This window comes from Aptenodytes forsteri, unplaced genomic scaffold (genome assembly GCF_000699145.1).
Source record: "Aptenodytes forsteri isolate BGI_AS27 unplaced genomic scaffold, ASM69914v1 Scaffold274, whole genome shotgun sequence".
Lineage (NCBI taxonomy): Eukaryota > Metazoa > Chordata > Aves > Sphenisciformes > Spheniscidae > Aptenodytes > Aptenodytes forsteri.
This window is the reverse complement of record NW_008795101.1, coordinates 252,692-268,182: the sequence shown is the minus strand read 5'-3', so window position 1 is coordinate 268,182 and position 15,491 is coordinate 252,692. Positions and strand designations below refer to the sequence as shown.

At 51.3% G+C, this 15,491-nt stretch overlaps 2 protein-coding genes and 1 long non-coding RNA gene across 3 annotated transcripts in view; all 3 read left to right on the top strand.

Moving 5' to 3' along the window:
- Positions 1–975: 975 nt before the first annotated feature.
- Positions 976–2,191, top strand: LOC103897081. Its single transcript, XR_657464.1, has 3 exons — positions 976–1,061; positions 1,362–1,403; positions 1,740–2,191. It is a non-coding gene; the product is annotated as an uncharacterized LOC103897081 (long non-coding RNA).
- A 1,212-nt stretch (positions 2,192–3,403) lies between these two features.
- Positions 3,404–12,360, top strand: LOC103897107. Its single transcript, XM_009277075.1, has 7 exons — positions 3,404–3,464; positions 4,078–4,173; positions 6,238–6,377; positions 7,466–7,733; positions 10,614–10,795; positions 11,373–11,431; positions 12,210–12,360. Exons 1-7 carry the CDS (start codon positions 3,404–3,406, stop codon positions 12,358–12,360), a joined length of 957 nt encoding a protein of 318 aa, XP_009275350.1.
- Positions 12,361–14,308: 1,948 nt separating this feature from the next.
- LOC103897080 (bone morphogenetic protein 2-like) overlaps positions 14,309–15,491 on the top strand; it is a 2,593-nt gene continuing 1,410 nt past the window's right edge. Inside the window, 4 exon segments of the mRNA XM_009277047.2 lie at positions 14,309–14,570; positions 14,687–14,823; positions 15,223–15,293; positions 15,363–15,414. Of these exon segments, the coding sequence (XP_009275322.1) occupies positions 14,309–14,570; positions 14,687–14,823; positions 15,223–15,293; positions 15,363–15,414 (522 nt within the window).

Genomic DNA, 15,491 nt, shown 5'->3' with positions numbered 1-15,491 from the left:
AGCAAGGGTAGCTGGGGGCCCGTCCCAAGCTCTCCCGGTGGGAAGAGGGACAGTAGCCCCTGCCCCCGCCCTGCCACCCGTCCCCCTCCCACGAGCCATCCGGGCGGTGGGGCAGGTGCCGGGTTTGCTACCGCTCGGCACTGCCGGCAGAAGGCTGGGGAAGCTGTGGGAAAAGCCGGCTGAGCTGCCCGCAGCGGCAACACGTCTCCCTTCGCCAGGGATCCCGCCGAAGCCTGCCCGGTGGCGGGAAGAAATGCCCTGAGGTTGCTGCTGTCTCCACGATGTGAACGTGGCTGTGGAAACCTGCTCTCAGGGAAGTGCCAGGGCTTTGCGTCCGCCAGACGGCTTTGCGCCCGCTCGGGTGGATTTCCAGCTCACCCTGATCGCACGTTGAGGGTTTGCGATGTGCAAATCAGAGCAACGTGTAACAGAGGGGTTTCTTCCCTCCTTTGGAAAGTGTCTCCCATTGCATAGGCAAGGTGTGTTTGGTGGGATGGCTTTGGCATCATGTGAAAGCATCTGTGTGTAGACTCTGGTCTCTCCCTTTCGGCATCTCCCTGCAGTAACTCCCAGGCCTGCTGCTGGGCATCGGCTTCCTGCAGCTGGGGTATCTGCTGGGTGGCACGCAAGGAGGGTCGTGCTCAATCCACTTCATGCACTGAGCGCAGGACGCCTTTCCTCCTTCAGAAGGTGCCCTGGGAGCAGCTGGTGTGTAGCTGGTCTCCCAGACGTGTTCAGAGGAACCATCTCTGTGCAATACACTCTCGGCCTTTTCTCCTCCCTTGTTACTTCTCATCTGCATCACTGTCCAACAGTCTCATTTGTTATTTTCAGAGCCATTTATTGGAAAGGGGAAATGTTAAGATGGAAATTCTGGTTTCTTCCTGAAGTCTTGTAGGACCTTTCCTTTCCTCAGGTTATTCTTCTCTTCCCTCTCTCATCCCCTGTGTGAAACTCTCTTGTTTTTGCTTTGCAGGAGTTGTTTGTTGAAACCATAGCCAAAGATGCTTACGTGTACGCTCAGCAAGGAAAAAGGAAAACTCTGCAGAGAAAAGACCTGGGTATGAGAGCATATTCTGTGCTATCCTTAGCAAAGGGTTGCTAGGATGGAGGACTTTTCTACCTGTCCTGGTGTGATGAAGCAATCATAGGTGCTTCTCTTTCTTTCTCTGAAGATGGGAGAGAAAAACTTCTCTTGTACCAAATACTATGCTAATAATTTCACACACCAGCTCCAAAACAAGTAAACCTCTTTGAAATTGGTCACTGTACTGTGATGTAATTTCAGATGCTGCTATTTGAAGCAGATGCAAATATGGAGTCAGTTTATCTATGTTAATTGTTTTCAATTTGCTTTGCAGATAATGCCATTGAAGCTATTGATGAATTCGCTTTTTTGGAAGGTGAGTTTCTACTTGGTTTCACTTGGTTTCAATATTTTCTGTAATCTTCTTGGGAAAGAAAGAACTTAATCATTTGCAGAGCCGTCTGTTTCCACATCTTTAATAATTAATAATGTAACTTGTTATGTCCCTCTCTGAGAGGTGAAACACAAATCAAGATGACCCTGAGACACGTACAATACTTTTTAGCTAGATTTGTTTTTAGTCGTGTGTGATTTGCTTAAACTTTAAAAAGTTACTGCATATTCCTTTGGCAGCTTGTAAACAAGTTTCATTTGTTCACATAACTGCATTTCTGATTCCTGAGACTATTTTTTTTTTTTTTTCCATTTTTAGGTACTTTGGACTAAGTTGGACAGAGACGGAGCTCTGTGGAGAAAGAGACTGCAGAGTTGGATGTGGGGTGGAAAAGAGGACGTTGAGAGTTCGAAAATAGTTCCTAGAATTGAGACACTGAAATGGCAACCATAATATTTTGTATAAAGTTTAAGTTGTTTTAAGTTCTTTATTTAAAATGCATATTTTTTCATAAATATTTTGTATGTCACTTAACTGTGCCCTGCCACCATGGTGCAGACTGCTCTCCAGCTTTGGCCAGGTCACACGGCAGTTGCTCAGAGTAGTGGTCCCTGCCTCTCCAGGTACTCTGCAGCACCACAAAGCTGTGAATAGAGGGTGGCTCGTTCAGATGCCCAGGCATGGTGGATTTTTTTTTTTTTTTTAATGGAGATGTATTTTTCTTTGTATATGTTTGTTTCTTGGCCAAACACAATTAAATTTTTTTGTTGTTGTTGAACAACTGTCCTGATTTCTCCTCCGTGCTGCTGGGACAAAGGGGATGGTGGTAGCACTGTGGTAAATGGCATAGTTTGGAAAGGATGTCTTCTAATAGCATTTTGCTTTTGCTAATTGTTTCCTAAAGGCATCTATCCCAGTGAAGCCCAGCTGTCCTCCAGGAACTATGTGTGAGCTCCAGGGAGACTTGGCTTGTTCCTAGGGGTGTACAGCTTCCATAAATTTCTGTGATTGCTGCACCTGTAAGTAATTGTAGCCAAAACCCCCCACCCAAAACCCTATTTTGAATGCCAGAGTGGTGTCAGATGCATTACGTTGCCATCACTGTCCTCTTGTGCGCTCTCATTCCTGAATCTGGCAAAAAAAAAAAATTCTCTGGGAATTTGATCTAGTCCCTGCCACATGCACTTGGCCAAATCGGTGCAGAGATCCTAACTTCTGTAATTAAGGGCCACGTGCAGCCAGTGTTCAGGACATACTGCTGCCCTCAGCCGGCGTGTCTGTGGAAGACCCTTACAGCACGCAAGTGCTATCTGTGCCCCTACTGTTTCCAGGACTTGGGAGACTAGTACTTTCCTACATGTATTTAACAAGCTAGAAAGAAAGATGCCTCCTCTTGGCTCCAGGGCTCAGTCACACTGAAAAGAGGTAAAAACAGAGCTGCAGGCCTCTCCGTGTAGTTGTGGGGAACATGCTGTCATTGCTGATGTGGCTGAGTCCTACCATGTTGCCATCTTTATTGAAGAGCCAGCTTTGTCTCAGTTTTGGTGTTGCGGAGGGACAAAAGAGGGTTGTCCCTAGATAAAAAGGCCATTGAATGCGATGAGTGAGGATGAAGGATGCATGTTCCTTTCAAATGAGGGGACTTGAAAGTGACTCCAAGTCACCACAAACTTAATTAGTTTGAAAGTGGTGGTAAGAACAAAGACCCCCAAGGGAGCTTCCCCAGGCTGAGAGCAAAACCAGTTGCTCTCAAGAAACACTTTGAAGTTTGCTCAAAGCCTGATCCCATAGACATGTTGTGGGAGAGATGCCGTCACTGCCCAGGCTGCTTAGGTGTTTGATCAGATCACAGTCCGGAGATGTTTGCTGGCGATATGCAAACCCATTTGTCTCTGAGCTGTTCACCTTCTCGCCTGCTGAGGGAGGGCTCAGTATAAGTATCGGAGACGCTGGAGACCTTTTTGTGTTTCCCAAGGTGCAGTATGCAGGACCCACTAGCTGTAGTCGTCTTTGCAGGGCTCTTGCATGCTCCCATCTTTGCCAGTAAGTTCCTTTTTCCTTCTCATTGTCTTTGGCGCTGCTTTGGCCTCATGCATAGGAGAGAAAAGGGCTTGTGCGGGGGTGTGGTGCGAGGCTGTGCGCGGGCTTCGTTCGTCTCTGATGCTTCTGTATGGGCACGGTGTATGTTTTCTACAGTGCTTCACTGTGAACAGCATGGAGGATTGTCTGCACTCGGCAAGTAACTCAGGGTTTGTCTCGGAGGAAGCTGCTGTGCAGAAATCTTCGGGGAGTTTGGTGCCTGTGAGCTGCTTTGTGCTGTGTGAGATGACTCCTTTTACCCGAGCTCGCACTGCAGTAATGTGGAAGTAGAAGACAGCAGGGGATTGATGTCCTACGCTAAAACACTGCTAAACACAGCCTTTTCTTGGAGTAATTAATCGGGGTGTTTAGCCCAACTAGCCAGGTCTGAGAGGTCAAATGGGTCACGTGCATTTATAACTACACTAAATCTCTTCCTTATGCTGAAGCCATTTGGTTCAAGACGGCAGCTGGCTGGGGACTTGTGCTCGGTGCTCAGTGCCTCCTCCCAGCTCAAGCAGGAAAGGTGATGAATTATAACTGGGGTAATGCTGGGCTTGGTGGTTTGTGACTGCAGGTGCTGGAACCATCAGCAGAGAGGACGAGCAAGGGAACCTGTTCGCAGAGAGGGGCTGCTGCAGGAGGCAGAGCCATTTCCTCCACGTCGGGCATGGTGAGTTCCCCCCTCATCTGCAAGAAACCTGGATCCTTTAAGCTTCCCCACTCACATCCCGCCCATCATCCCTCAGATGTTTCTGTATGTTGAAGTTAACCTAGTGACTTTTCCCTTAGGGGATTAAGGACAGAAATACGCTGGGGACTCATCGCCCAGATAATCCAATGCTTAAAGCATGTTTTGTAGAATAGGAACTGATGAGTAGCCTGGCCCCTAGGTCTGTTCATCTGCATGAAAGAGGCTTCATTTTCTGTACCAGTGTGCTGCAACATGGTTGAATTCTGTGTTTGAATTCTGTGTTTGCCTCTGTGTGGTACTGCCTAAGTTCAGGACTACCATGGAATTTTGGTTCCTGGGATTAACATTGGAAGGGCTGTCAGCAAGACAACAGGGTGTCCTGACTTTACTGTGCAGAGAAAGTAGGAAATAGCTCCATCTGTTCACCAGATAAAAGTCTGTGGCCTTTAGGAGTAGCCGTTAGTCTCAGTTCCCCTTGCAGTGGCAGTAAGGCTACATAAAATGAGCTTCAGATGATTTTAGCACAGATATGTGAAAACAGCTTTAAACTGTATGGCTGAAAATCTGAAGTTTCTTAGGGTTTTTTTTCAGTGCATGAGAGCAGTACTTGTACAAATTCAGCCTTTAGTGTTTGCAAAATATCAGGTTCTTATGTGAACGGTAGGCATTATAAAATGATCATATCCAAATTAAGAACTGTCACAAGCAGTGACAGCTTGTCATCTCCAGAGGAAACAACTTTAGAAGAGTAAATAATGGTGAAAATAGTAATAGATAGCGATAAAAATAATAAACATGGCCTGTATGGCTGTGGGGATGGGAGAGCAGGGGTTAACGGTGTCTTCAGCTGGCAAAGTGTCCTTTGCAAAGTGACCAGCTGTCTGCGCCCTTCTGTGAGTGAGGAGCATCCACAGGGATGCTAATACACTGCAAATTGCTACCTGGCTCACTTGCATTGCTCACTTGCAAAGAAATCCTCAGGCAGCTAACAGCAGCTATAACCCAAATGTGAGTTTAAAATGGCCCTACATGTTTCCTGGTGTCGTGCAGCATGGTGATGGTGGCTGTCTCTCGCACTGACACTGAAGATCAGTTTTTAAATCAATGCAGAATTAAAGCTTAGCGGCACACACTGGGTCTACAACTCCAGCAGGTTAAAGCAAATGATTTATAGCGGTGTTGAACTACTCAGTGAGTGCTTTTAAGGCCAGTTTTCTTCCCTATCACATGATGAAATGAGGATTTGCATCAATCAACCCTTTGAGTATGGACAGCACTATTGGGGAAAAATAGCTCATTTTAGAAGGATTTCCAGAAGAAACAGCCATTAGCCAATAACCACTGATACTTTGCAAACTCAAAATACAGCAGAGTAAGCCAATCTAAACCTGGATGCCGTGGTCCCGTGTCTCCCCTGTTCCTACACCCATTCCCACCTTCCCATCCTCTGCCTGTAGTGCTAATGTGGCAATGCAACAGGTTTGGGGAGCTGTGAAACTGGGATTTGGGGGGCGGGGGGGAAGCAGATTTGTTTTCAGCTCAAGCAGCTCCATGAACAGGTTCGTCGGGCTCTAGGCAAGGAGAGCTGGGTTTCTCTTTCTGCCCTGAATCCGCTGGGTGCTCAGGCTTGTTCAGTACGTTCAAGGTCTGCAGTTCAGTGACAGCTGAGCGTTCGCATTTTCCCTTTGCTAATCAATGTATCCATCTATTCTCACCCCATCTTTCATGAGCTCACTAAAGAATGTAAAACCTACTGTTCAGTGAATTTTTAATTGCATTCTTTTTATTCTGTAGTGCACTTACCAGTCTATTATGAAATGTTTTACTTCTGGTCTGCACAGTAGACGCATGCGCAGCGGTAGTGAAGGGCTTTCTCTCTGGGATTTCTGCAGGAGCTCAGGCTGAAGGAATCTCCTCCCCAGGGGTGGACCATGTCTTTTTGTTCAGTGTTTGTGTCATACTTGGCCGTGGTTTGAGGTTGGGCTTCCCCAGCATCATGCAAATAGTGAGGAGTAATCCTTTTGTCAATCTTGTCTTTCACAGATGTCTCTGGCGGTCCTGTCAGCGTGGACGTTGGAAAGTGCCAGTCCAGCTGCCTGTCCCAGCGGATCAGCTGCCCGCACCCTGGCCTCCTGGGGCTCTCCAGACACTCCTCCATGCTCGATTTCCTTAGAAGCAAGAAGGTGAGAAAAGTGTTTGTGTCATCCCCATTGCAGGAGCGGTTGGGTCTGGGTGAAGGTCATACACTGGTGCCTGGGGCTGTGATTTTTATACATGTTTTAAAATACCTGTTCTTGCCTTCTGCATTGCAGAAAACCCATCACTGAGCCTCTTGTCCTCCCTTAGCCAGCAAGCAGTGGAATATGCAGGCCAGAAAAATGGAAACTATCTGGCAATGCTGGATACCTCGTGGCAGAGGAAGGGCCAGAGTTCAGCTGAAGGGCTATCACAGCACCTCCCCAGCTGCTCCAGGCAGCATCCAAGCGTATTTCTGCCCTCCCCCAGCCCAGCAGCGAGACCAACTCTTTCAGCCACATCTGCTGTACATGAGAGCTGGTGTCCCATATGTAGAGGGGTTGGAGGCCTTTTTCTGCCTGGTTGAGCAAAACTGGCAGGACCCGTGATTTCATGATGAATATCTGGCCTTTGAGGTGCTTATGTCATTCCCTTATCAATGCCATGTGTCACTCCTAGGAGGGACTAGAAGGAGTCTACACATTTGGGGACACAGCTATGCACAGGCTGTGATGCTCTCCTTATCCCAGGAGAGCCGACATTGCCTAAAGTCCCATCTCCACCAGGATAACTAATGCTGGAGAGGGAATGGAAACAAGCTCTGCAGGGTGCTGCACGTGAGTGTTCACTTGGGAGGCTGTAACTGTGAAAAATCTTGTTGCCACTTGTCCCACTGTTGTCACCACTGTGGCACTGCTGGTGCAACATCTTCCAGGTAGGCAGGTCCGCATTCATGCCCCAGAGCTGTCATCATGCCGACCGTCCAGATCAGGAGCCTGGGGTGAAACGAGGACTGCTTTAGCCAGTACGGTTCAGCTGATTGTAGCAGGGTTTTGGGGAATGAACAGTTTTGATATCAGGGTGTTACTGGGAAGAGCAGCACCAGAACAACGCAGTGCTACCGTGCAGGGAGAAAGGAGTAAAAGCTGAGTCAGTTCTAGGTCAGAAGAGGTTTTTATTAGGGAGCTGATGCTGGAAGCTGTTCTCCGTGACCTGTGTTTACCAGTGTATATGCCACTTGCCCTGTTCTGTGAAGCTGCAGGTCAGGCGCCCCGACTCGCCGCCGCAGCCGGGAGCCCCACATTCCTGCCCTGCGGGTTCCTGCTGTGAGCCTGCCCACCTGCACGTGGAGCGGCTCCTGCTCTTGGAAGGCGTTCGGGAGGTGGAGGTGGTCGACAGCTGTCACTGCAGCACGTGCCCCGAGGAATGTCTCCGTCTCCCAGCTCTGAAAACCTTCTTTCCAGACTCTCCCTGGGAGGTCACAGTTGACGTGGGGAAATGCTCTGACCCGACCTACAGTGCAGGTATGGGAACGATGGAGAGCTCCCCTCCCTCCAGGAATAGGGGGACAAGCCCCTCTGTGTGACCAGCACCGACGTCAGAGTTCAGAGCGTGATATAACAATGCTCCGGTCTGCTACGCAAACCCTCTTTGCCTTAGGTGGGAATGGGATTGTATTTTACACTGTAGGGGTTTGGGTTTTCTCTTCCCTTCTGTTGCTGGGCCCTTACAGCACGGGTTTGCAGGTGAAATGGTAATTCTCTGCCCCTGTGCATGGTGTGAGGATGGAAATACAACCGCCTCGTGTTACAGGGAAGTGTCCTCTAACCAGAGATCATAGAATCAGAGTAACCCAGGCTGGGAGGGACCTCGGGGGTCTCTGCTCCAACCCCCCATTCAAAGCAAGAAAACCAACCTGATGATAAAAGCTCTACTGAAAACAGACCGCTTAGCAACCTAAAACATGGAGCTTCCTTTCTGACGCTCTGAAATGCCCTTTCATCTCAGCACCAGTGAACTATACTGATGTTTCAAAAATCACTCGGAAAGGGAGTGATTCCAGAGAGGTCAAAACCTTCCACTGCGATAAAGCTGAACTGGTTCATCCTGAACTGGTGTGCTGTCTTGTGAGTTCACACATAAAATAATGCGAGCATCACATCAGTGAAGATGAACTGATCTGGTTTTGTCAGAATGGAAAGTCGTGTTGAAATGATTTTCCACAACTGCTTGATAAAATCAGTTCTCCTGGAATTTGATGTCATTTTATTGGCATTTCTGCATCTAAAACCATCCTGTTAAAACCTTCCCGGCAGCTCCTGTGACATGGCCATACAACAGCCACTAGAGAGGGACAGAGACCAATGCGAGTCCTAACGTGAGCTTGAAAAGCAGCGAAGGGGCCTGAGCTAGAGGAGCTGGGGAAGTCAGATGGGTGGCGGAGAAAGCAAAACCCCAAGGGACTCTGCTTGTGGATGTGCATCCCATCCTCCGAGAGCTGGAGGAGGGTCCGCACACAGGCATCAGCGCTCCCGCAGCCCTGCAGCATGTGTAATCCAGCTGCAAGACACAGCAAGTGGAAAAGAAAATTAGGCAGTGTGAAGTGCTTTTTTCCAGAGGTGGGAGAATCAGCATTTACTTCCCAGACGTGTGACTGGAAGGTGCTGGACAATGCTGTTGTCCCTGGGGTGGCTAATGGACGGCGGCTCATTCAGTGATAATGGCCCAGGGCTGGGAAATGTGGACTTGCCCCCAGCTTTGCCTCTGCCCTAGAGCAGGTCTCGGCACTTTCCTTCTGGATTTTCCCCTGTAAAGTCAGGCTGACAGTTTCAGTGTCGTGTTAAAGACTGGCAACATCAGAGGAGCAGGGGGCCTGGAGAAGGATGTTAAAATCTCACCCAGAAATACTGGCTTCCAGAAATTGGTTGTCATCTTGTGTCCCCCTCTTAAGCAGAGAGATTTGCTTTCAGAAAACACTTTTCCCCTCCCTGAAAACACAGCCCCATCCTGGAACAAAGAAATCTCCTCCAGCAGCTGATGAAGTAGCTGGGAGGGAGCAGGAAACTCTCACAACCATTTTAAAGCCAGGAACCAAACACAAACCCTGAAGGACCTGCACCCAAGGGCTGGGACTAGGTCCTGTTTAGAGCCAAAACCCAAGACTGACTTAGCCATCAGCTTAGTCACCTTTCGTCCCCTCCTCTAACTCATGAAGTGGAGATTTTAATCCTAATTTACTTGGTGAGGGAGAGAAAAGCTGGGAGGTTTAGCAGATAAACTGTCTCTTTCTATGCAGAACATACATTCAAACTGAGCCAGGCAGGACAGTCTGTGTCTGTTTCCTTCCAACTGGACATGAGTTATTGCTGGAGGAGCCTCTGTCTCTCTTCTCGAGCTGCCGAGCCCCTGCCTGGGCCAACCGGGACCTGCCTCGGAGGCAGCATGTCCTGGCCTGGAGGTGACATGGCAGCGAAGACGTGGGCTTTCGGCATGTCCACCCAAAGCCCCCCTTCGCCCTGCTCTCTGCATGGCTTCCTTAACAATCAGACTAGGTATGTCAAATCCAAACATAACTTTTTTTTGCCCTGGGGATTGTTCATTGAGTTAAAGCTTGAATAGGGAAAGAAAAGGCAAAGCAGGACTTGGTCCTGTGCCCCCAGAGCCGGGGCCATTGCCTGTCTCCCCTTTCCTCCCCTCTTGTTCCAGCCTTCCTCTGTCCCACGACGCGGGTAGGGCAGATGTAATAACTTGTGCTGACGTGGGGAGATGCTGCCTCCATCACCTCAGCCCCGGCCAGCTTGTCTGCTTGCATGGAGAGCTGAGAGCCCGGCCCAAAGCAAATCCTTTGGAGGTGCCCGGTGGAATATATCTCTGGGAGAGCTGGTGACACTGACTCCAGCATCTGAGAAGCCCGTGCAGGGCACAGCCCCCTGGCAAATCCAGAGAGAAATGCTGAATGAGTAAATGTTAAATAATGTTCCCCAGCTCCCTGGTGTGAGAGCATGTCTCTGAAAAAGCGCTGCCATGAATATTTTATGTTCAAAGACCTTTTTTCTCAAAGATAATGTGTAATAGCTCAGGCTGTCTCCCCAGAGATGGGGCTTTCACAGGGTCAGGTGCAGGATTCACAATTTGCACCCAGAATAACCTCCCTTTGCCCTGTGGTCTGAAAATGAGATGGAGGAACAAAACCTATCGCTGAGGCTCTGAGCTGGTGAAGGAATGAGCCCCAAACTCTCGAACTGGGGACCCTCACACAGAAAACAGCACTTTTCACGCCAGGTGCTGGACGCTGGAGCCTGACGCTGCGTCTGTGCCGCACGGCAGACCCGTGGTGAAGGTGCTGCAGCCATAGTGGCCTCGGATGCAACCCCAGATTAAGTTTCCTTCTTGTTTCCTTGCAGATGGACTTTTCTGCGTGCCCACAAAGTTCAACACTGCTCTAGTCAAAAGCCCACAAGGTGGGGAGGTGGTTTGGACGCTGGAGAACTGCGAAATGAAGGAAAAATGCTATCGCGTTTCCCAGGTGGAATATTACTATGAAATTGTGCACACCTCTGCGGGACACAGGGAGGAACGGCTCAAGGTTGGTTTCCTGTGGCTTGGCCTCCTCTCTGGTGGGCTCAGCTTGCCGCTGGGCCCACACGTGGGGTTTGAACATCCAGGTGGATGCTCTGACATGGGCAGCTTCACCCTGGTAGAGCTAAGCACGCCCTGGCAACAAACTATAGTGGTAAAAATCTCACATTTATGCTATAAAATGTGTTTTACTGCCACTAATTTGTGTATGTATCAGTGCCATAAAGTAACAAATGGCCTTTTCTTTGGGGAGAGGATTTCTTTAAAAAATAATTAAGGGAGCAGTGAGATATTTATTTTAAAAATTATTTAATCGTTAAGTATGTCTTAAGCTCAGTTCAGTGGAGACTCTACTTCAACATACCGTTGTGCCCAGGGACCTCTGACTCAAAAAAACACTGGTGTGCCCCCAAAATAGTTCTCCTTACAAGCTTTGCCTCGCTGCTGCCCTTTCTCAGGGGTGTATGTTCAGCCTGAGGATGGAGGGCGGACGGAGGGTGCAGTGACCCCGGCCGGTCCCCTGGGGTGTCCCCAGTGAGGTGCTGCAGGGGAATTTCATGCCTTTGTTTTGCAAATCTTTGCAGGAAATTGATGTGGGAAGGTGCTTGGGCAGCTGCTCCTCGGGGGATCCCTGCTTGCTTAGGTAAGCACAGCTGCCAGGATCTGGCCGTTCTCGTTCCCTGGCACATCCGCACACGTTCGGAGGCAGGTTTGAGCTGTTCCCATTCCTCTCAGTCAATGCATCTGCTGTTCCCGGGGCAGGACCTGGGAGGGTAACACAGGAGTGGATTTTGGGTAGCACCCACAGCTCACCCTCTGGGCTGTGTCTAACCACGTAGGGACAAAGCTGAAGCAGAGCAGCGTATGCAGTGGTGCTACAGCAGCACACTGCTCCGTTGCTTCAAGGGGTAAAGAACAACCTGCCGACGATGGTACTGAATTTGGCCCGTTGGGCAGCTGGTTAATAGAGCTTGTGGTCCCCCATGATAGCAGACACAGATGGGTCCTGACAGTGGCTTTCTTCAGCCTGGGATGTGCCATTCCTGCCCCCACCGCCTGCTGGTAATGCCGTGGGGCGGGAGGAGGAGGAGGGGGATGCTCTGGGGCAGGGTGGGTCCAGACAGTTGTTTCAGGCTGGGGGGCAGCGCTTTGTGTTGCTTGCAGATACAAAAATGTGGTGAATGCAAAGGGAAGCAAATCAAACCACAAAGAAAGAAATAACCCCTGCTTTGCACAGGCAGAGAGGGAGGAGACAGTTCCCCGAGTTACACCAGGAGTAAGGAATAGATGCCGCCGGAAGAAAGCCGCCTCCCTTCTCCCCCACCCTGGTCCGGGGCATCTGCCCTTTTTCCAGGTGATGAAACGCAGGGCCCCGGGGTGTGGGGGGCCAGGGGATGTACTGGGTTTGTCTCTAACTGCAGGGTGTCACAAGGCGGAGAGAAATGTCTGGTTTGGGCAGAAGCTGCCTCCAACCGCTGCGCCCCTCACCGGTACGACATACACACGTTCAGGAGCCGCCGAGACCGTGTTCGCACAGTTGTTGCCATCCGGCAGTGCAAGTGCAGGGGGTAGCGGAGCTGGGGAGCTGCAGGTGGGGCTCCTGCAAGAGCCCCGCCAGACTGTCTGTAGTATATGTAAATGAGAGAAGGCTATTTTTTGAATAAAAGCTATTTTAAACAGCGCCTGTATAAATGAACCCTCTACAAAATGTTTTGCAGCTTGTAAAATAAACATCATGGGCAATTCGCGGCTCCTTGGGGCTCCACTGTGCAGCTCCGTGGCCCCTCCATCTGCCCAAGCATCCCAGGAGGATGCGGCGTGCAGAGGGATGCGGCCGTCTGGCACGGGCTGGGGGTTGCACGGACCCGGCTGCTCCCATTTACAAAACGTGGAGCAGGAGTCGGAGAGGAGAGGGAAACAGGTAGGTAGGCATGTTGGGGCAGGGATGTCCCCTCTGCGGGCAGCCCCAGTTATCCTGCAGGACATGCCACTGCTGCTGGTGAGCTGGGAAGAGGAAGGAAAGGATCCAGAGGATACGAATAGTTTCCTCTATCAATTAACTCAAGCCTGTCATTGCCTCCCTGCCTGTTCTGGGTAATTAACAGCCCTTTCACCCACCAAGCATTGGGTTAGAATAAATTATAGACACCAACTGGGCAAGTAGCCTTCAGCTTGTCTCCTGTCACGTTGGCCTGGAAGTGCTTCAGCCGGGTGCCTGCGGGGCCGGGGAGCGCCGCTCGGTCCCTGCCGGCAGATGGACAGATGGATGGTGCTGGCTCCACTCCTGCACCTTCCACTCCTGCACCTTCCCCTCCCCGGGCCAAGCCTCTCGCAGAGCCCGTACCGGTGGGCCTCATTCACAGGGGGTTTCCCTGTTCCCTGTAAGACCTAACAGGCTTTTCTAATCCTGCTCTGATGTGTATTGTATAATGCTATTTTCTTCCTTTCAGTCATATGGCATTAAAACAAACAGCAAATGTAAAGAGTCCGAGTGTACCGTGTCAACACATCCACCTTCACCAACCCGGTTTCTCTGTGCTTGGGGAATAAGAGCAAAAGAATTGGCTTTTATCCCCTCATCTGGAGTCCATAGGGTTCTCGTGATATTTCATTAATATCAAGCATTCAGGAAGTAGCAGCAAATGCCTTTTAATCCCCAGGAAGCCAATTGGCTTTTTTTTTTAAAAAAAAAAAGCTTAATTTTGGTTTGGTTCCTCCTGTTGCTGAGTTACTGCCGCAGCCCAGGGCCTGGCAGTGCTGTGGAAGGAAGCTGCAGCCCCCAGGGCTGCCGGTTCTCCACTGGAAACCCACTTTGCACCGTGCTCTCGGCTCGCCGGGCTCCTTTGCGCGGGCGTTGCAGTGGGGAGCATAGGGGACACGCAGCCTGGGCTGCCCCTGCTGCGTGAAGGGTACCTGGGCACCCCACCCTGCGCGCTTGATAGGGACATGGGATGGGGACACCGGTGTGACACCGAGCCCCCCGATGCTCCTCGCTCCTGGCAGTGGCTGCGGCGCAGGGCAGCACAAGCTGCTGCAGCAGGGCAGAGATGGGATGGCTCATCCAGCCCGCTCCGCTCTTGGAGGGGTGCATTCCTCCACACAAAGGTCCTCCTGTTTGTCCTATTAGTGCCATCATTAAAAACCAGTTAGTCTCCTACAGAGAGCAAACGCAGCCCAGCTAGGGCCTTGCCGAGGAGCTGCGCAGCCCCAGACCCCCGTGTCCCCTGCCAGCCCCAGGGAGTGCTGGGGTGAGCCGTCCTCCCCTCCTGCTTGTGTACTGGGGCTAATTGGCGCAGGGCGCCTAGGAGCCCAGCTTTGCACCTTGTTAGCATGGCAATTAGCTCTCTTTACCCTCCTGATTGCTCTTGTGCATATTTGACTCCAATCCATCTTTCCAGCGAGTTATAAATGCAGCGACGGGGAGGCAGGGGGGAGTCGAGCTGGGGCAGGGACAGCAGAGTTGTAAATGCAGTGTCGGGGAGGCAGGGGGGAGTTGAGCTGGGGCAGGGACAGCAGAGCCATGCTGGGGACCGTGCTGCTGCTGCTGGCCCTGGCCAAGCCAGCGTGCCCGAGTCCAGCTGGTGCGGCGAGCAGGCGGGCTGAGGCACTGAAGAGGCTCCTGGAAGTCTTTGGCATGGAAGACCCCCCACCCCCCCCGGCTCACTTCAAGCAGCCGCCCCAGTACATGGTGGATCTATTCAACACCGTCGCCAATGCGGATGGTGTCACCAAGAACCCCGACATCCTGGAGGGCAACACGGTCCGCAGCTTCTTGGATAAAAGTAAGGGGGGGGGTCCCTGCAGTACTGGGGACAGGGCTGCGGGAAGGGGCCAAGCGCAGCTGGCAGAGGTGCCGCCCGTGGTTTGGCTCCACTTCTCAACCCGTCCTTCCCTCCAGCTCACGGCGAGAAGATGCGGTTCTTCTTCGTCCTCTCCAGCGTGGCCAAGAACGAGAAGATCCTGACAGCAGAGCTGCATCTCTTCCGCCTCTGGCCGAGGGCCACCGACGGGCCCAAAAGGCACCACTTCTGCCAGGTGAGGAGGGGGATGAGCCGGGGACAGGGATGGGGATGGGGACGGAAATGGGGGTGGGGATGGGGATGGGAACAGGGATGTGCCCCAGCCTGTGCCCGAGGATGCCACTGGCACGCTGCAGTCACTCGCCTGCAGTGGGAGCCTGGTCCAGCTCTGTGAAATCCATACAACCGAATGTCGCCACGTTGCACAGAGAATCACAATGATTTAACAATGGCGGGTTCTTAAATATCATTCTGGTTTGTGCACGCACCAGCCAAGGCACCTGTGGGTTGTGACAAATCCAAGCTGACAACTCCCCTATCTCCCCACCTTTTTTTTTCCCCAGTACCTATGTCCGGGGTCTTTCCCCTCGGGCAGGATGCACTGGTGGTAACCACCCTTTGCTGCCTTCCCCAGGTCAGCGTCTACCAAGTGTTGGAGAAGAGCGAGCCGGACGCCCCCGGAGGAAAGAAGCTACTGGCAGCCAGGCTCGTCTCACTGCAGGGCTCTAAGAGCGAGCCGGACGCCCCAGGAGGAAAGAAGCTGCTGGCAGCCAGGCTCGTCTCACTGCAGGGCTCCGGCTGGGAGGTCTTTGCCATCACGCAGGCTGTGAGTTGCTTTTCCCCTGGTTCGGGTGGCACAGAGGGAACCCTGGGGGTTTGCATGGAGGAGCTTTTTTTTTTTTT